We start from the raw sequence: 3,861 nt of genomic DNA on the forward strand, positions 1-3,861 counted from the left end.
TTATTTAATCAGGGAAATCTCAGTTATAAAACTCAATGAGAACAATTAAAGTATTAAAAGATGATGAAGACATGAAATGGTTACTGTAGAAAAGAGACAGAGACCGTGTTGAAAAGTAAAGACTGAAAGAAAAAACGGTAATTTCAATATCTTAGTCCCAATGAGTGGGATCAGGACTGGGAACACTGGTCTCTCCTCAGTGTCTGTAAGACTGGAGTCTGGGAGCCCTGTTTGGCCTCACAGGTCACAGAGCCCACCTTCTCCCACTGGTCTGCAGGGAGCCTCAGGGTGCTGCTCCAGCTGTAGTGGCCGTCCTTCTGCAGCAGCCCGGGGCTCCTTTTCTGCTCCCAGCTGCTGCTGCTGCTGCTGTCCACCTTCCAGGACAGACTCCAGTCTGAGGGGAAGCCCTTGTTGGCCAGACATACAAGTGTGGCCTTCCCTTTCTTCAGCTCTTCAGTGGAGGGGGGCAACACTGTCAGGGTGGGAGGGACCTGACCCACTGGAGAAAGAGAGGATACATGTTGAGAGGCAGCAGCTTTTTAATATCTCACTTCCTTCTCTGAGCTCGGTAACTACGGCAACAGACGGGCTTCACTGCTGAACCACAGCAACAGACAGGTTTCAGTACTAAATATAAAAAGGTTTAAGGCTTTTTGCTCCTCAGATGTTTTCAGTTTTATTTCAGTCAGTGTGGTACAATCTAAAATCATGAATGCAATTTTCAAACCAGATCGTCAGCCTTTATGTCATGTATCACCTGTTTACATCAAAAACAAGTTTTTCATTCATTTCACAAATCATTTCGACACGTTTATATAAATCTATCATTTCTACCCTCTCCTGCTTCTGACTTTAGCGACTGCAAAATTACGTGGAAAAAACAGTATTTTCCTCCTTTACAGTCATTTCTCTCGTAGTATTTTCTGTTATTTTACATAATAAAACAACATTTGTAGAGAAATTACATTAATCAGTATCCCTCATACAGTAATGCATCACTTTTCTCATGCTGATATGTTTATATGCTGTTAGATAAAAGTGCAGCCCAGATCAGCATGGCTCAGAATTTTGACTAAATTGGTATCAATGACACAGAATTAGTCCCTGTGAGATGTTGATTCACACAGATATTAAGTGTGGAGAGAATAACTAAAGCGTTTGAGAATAACCTTCAACTTGTTAACTTTGTTCATGAATTATTGTTCATGTAACATGTAAGAATTATTTTCAGTCGTCACCAGTTTTCAGAAGCTTAAAATTTCCTGAGTAACAGAGAGAAGACTTTTGAGTGTGTCCGAATATATCGTCTCACTCACTCATCAACAATTACTGCAATCATATAAACTACATTTATTCATATATTTTTCATAAATGAACAGTTTTCTGGTTACGAAATAAAAAATAAAGAAGGATCTATACATTTCAGGTTATTAGGAGAGTAAAATGTACTTACAGTTAACTGTCAGTCTGGTTCCTCCACCGAACGTGTACCACAGTGATACAAACTCATTGAGCCGCCGTACAAAAACCTCTGACTGCACAGAGACACGGCTCTCTGACTCTGAGACAAACAAACTCACCAGAACTTTTTGTGTTTTCTAGAATTTTTGCTCAAATAGGAACTGAAGAAAACACAGAGCAACAAATGTCTCACATCAGATTTTTATATATTTAGTATTTTTACATTTGTGACAATAAAGATCGACTAAGAGTGTAAAATCCAGGCCAAAGTGACTCAGCCTGGAGCAGTGAGCTCTGCTGTGGGAGCCTCCGCCACCATCACATGTAAAACCAGTCACAATGTTTATGTTTTGAGCAGCTACCACCGTTTATCCTGGTACCAACAGAGAGATGGAGAAACTCCTAAACTGCTCATTTACCGTGCTAGCAGCAGAGCATCAGGGATTCCAGATCGTTTTACAGGCAGTGGATCAAACTCTGACTTCACTCTGACCATCAGTGGAGTTCAGGCTGAAGATGCTGCAGTTTATTACTGTAAGGGGGAATTTAACGCAAGCACATATGAACTATTCACACAGTGAAAAACAGTCGTACAAAAACCTCCCTCAGTCAGACTGAACAGAAACTGAACCGACAGCTGCAGAGACTGATACAGTTCACTGAGGACACACACACACAATTCTGTAAAGCAAAATAGATATTACTTAAATTGTGAATCATCCATTTATATTTTATTACTTTGTTTCTCATCTGACTGATTTAAAAAAAGTGGGACAACAACATGGGAAAATCCATAAAGAAAATTGTTCATGACCTCTGACCTCATCATCACCATCACTTACCATCATCTCAGCAATATCCAGTTAGAAAACATAAATGCACTCCTGAGTTTTCCCCATTTTCATAGATGAATGACTGGATGGCCCAGCAGAAAACTCTACATCTTCCAATTTAACAATATTTTGATTTAGATCAATAAACATGATGAATTTATGAGTTGATAACAAATAAAAATATATGAACATATAACACATAATAACGCTGTGTATTATTGTATCTAGCATTTACAATTCATGACTTAAATCATCTTTATATTCATCAACGTTTTAGACTGATGATCATTTATTTTACTAAATAATAAATACTCTGGCATGATATGAAAGATTCAGACAGTCTAATTTACTGGTAGATCTCTATTTAAATCACTTTCTAGAATAATTTAACAATATTTTATTGAAAAGTTTCATCGTTTAAAAAATGTCCTCTGTAGCAGACATTTGTGGTTATTTGATCCATTTTGTTCTGGAATTTTGAAAAAAGATGGAAGGGATTCACTAACAGAGGCAGAGAGAATTTTACTGCAGATCGTTCCAGTAAACTCAGATTTTGAGTTGTCTGATGAGGAAGATCGAGAAAGGTTAACCTAGGTTATCCAAACATTCAGATGTATTGGGCCTCACACACCAGAGTTCAAATAGTAGAAGAATCCATGACCAGAAATCAGTTCTACACTGTAAACCCGGAATTTGTTTTCAATTAAACGTTTTAGTGTTCATTACTTATTCTATTATGTTTTGTAAAAATCTATGTAATTACTAAATCAAATTAGTTCTTTGGATTAGAAATGTGAAAATATACACTGCAATGATCATGTTAAGCAGAGATTACATATAAAGTTACGTTCTGTGAGGGAGGGGCGGAGCCTATTTGAAGTTCAACTGAGAGTCAAGACCCGTCCTGTGTGAGAGCGTGACTAGCTCGATTTTTGGAGAAAACTGAATTGTGTATTTAAAAATAAACTGTGGATGTTTTAAAGTAGTTTTAACGACACTAAGTAGACGGAAGAGTGTGTAAAGCAATTATTAAGATCGGTCTGGTTGCTAAACGTTTGCTAAAGGTTAGCTTAGGACTGCACCAGTCTTAATTCATTATTGCTGCAGTGAATTATTTGTGTTAATTGTTATTTGTTAATTTCAATGTTTTCTGAAATAAAATAACTTGAACAATTTAAAAGTATTTTTTAATTTCTTCCTTCCCATACAAATTTCTTTTTAAACAATATATTGTGGCGTGCTTTGGGTGTGTTGCCGCATTGCATTATGGGTGCTCTCTGTTCCCCGTTTATGTGCTGTATTTAGTGCTGTGGTAGAGTTTGTATGTGTTTTATGTTTATGTTCTGTACGCAGTGACGGTGTAGTACAAGGTTTTTGTTCGTGTTGCATTTTAACTAAATCTGCACCATAACTGAAAGTGGTGAGATAGAAAGTTACCACCACTTGTTCGAATACATGTGGGTTGGTTGAAATTCACTGTTGTTCCTGTGAATTGTCTGTCAAGATAAAAGTGCTTACTGCAGGAGGAAGTCTGGACTAAGCCTTTTCTTGCCTCCACCTCTACCAT

At 37.5% G+C, this 3,861-nt stretch overlaps 1 gene segment (V, D, J or C); it reads right to left on the bottom strand.

The window, feature by feature from the left end:
- LOC142367349 (Ig kappa-b4 chain C region-like) lies at positions 1-3,861 on the bottom strand. The segment is given in 3 exon segments: positions 1-499; positions 1,454-1,561; positions 3,813-3,861. Coding segments are annotated over 3 exon segments (486 nt in total).

The sequence above is a fragment of the Odontesthes bonariensis genome, chromosome 18, assembly GCF_027942865.1.
Source record: "Odontesthes bonariensis isolate fOdoBon6 chromosome 18, fOdoBon6.hap1, whole genome shotgun sequence".
NCBI classification, from domain to species: Eukaryota; Metazoa; Chordata; class Actinopteri; order Atheriniformes; family Atherinopsidae; genus Odontesthes; species Odontesthes bonariensis.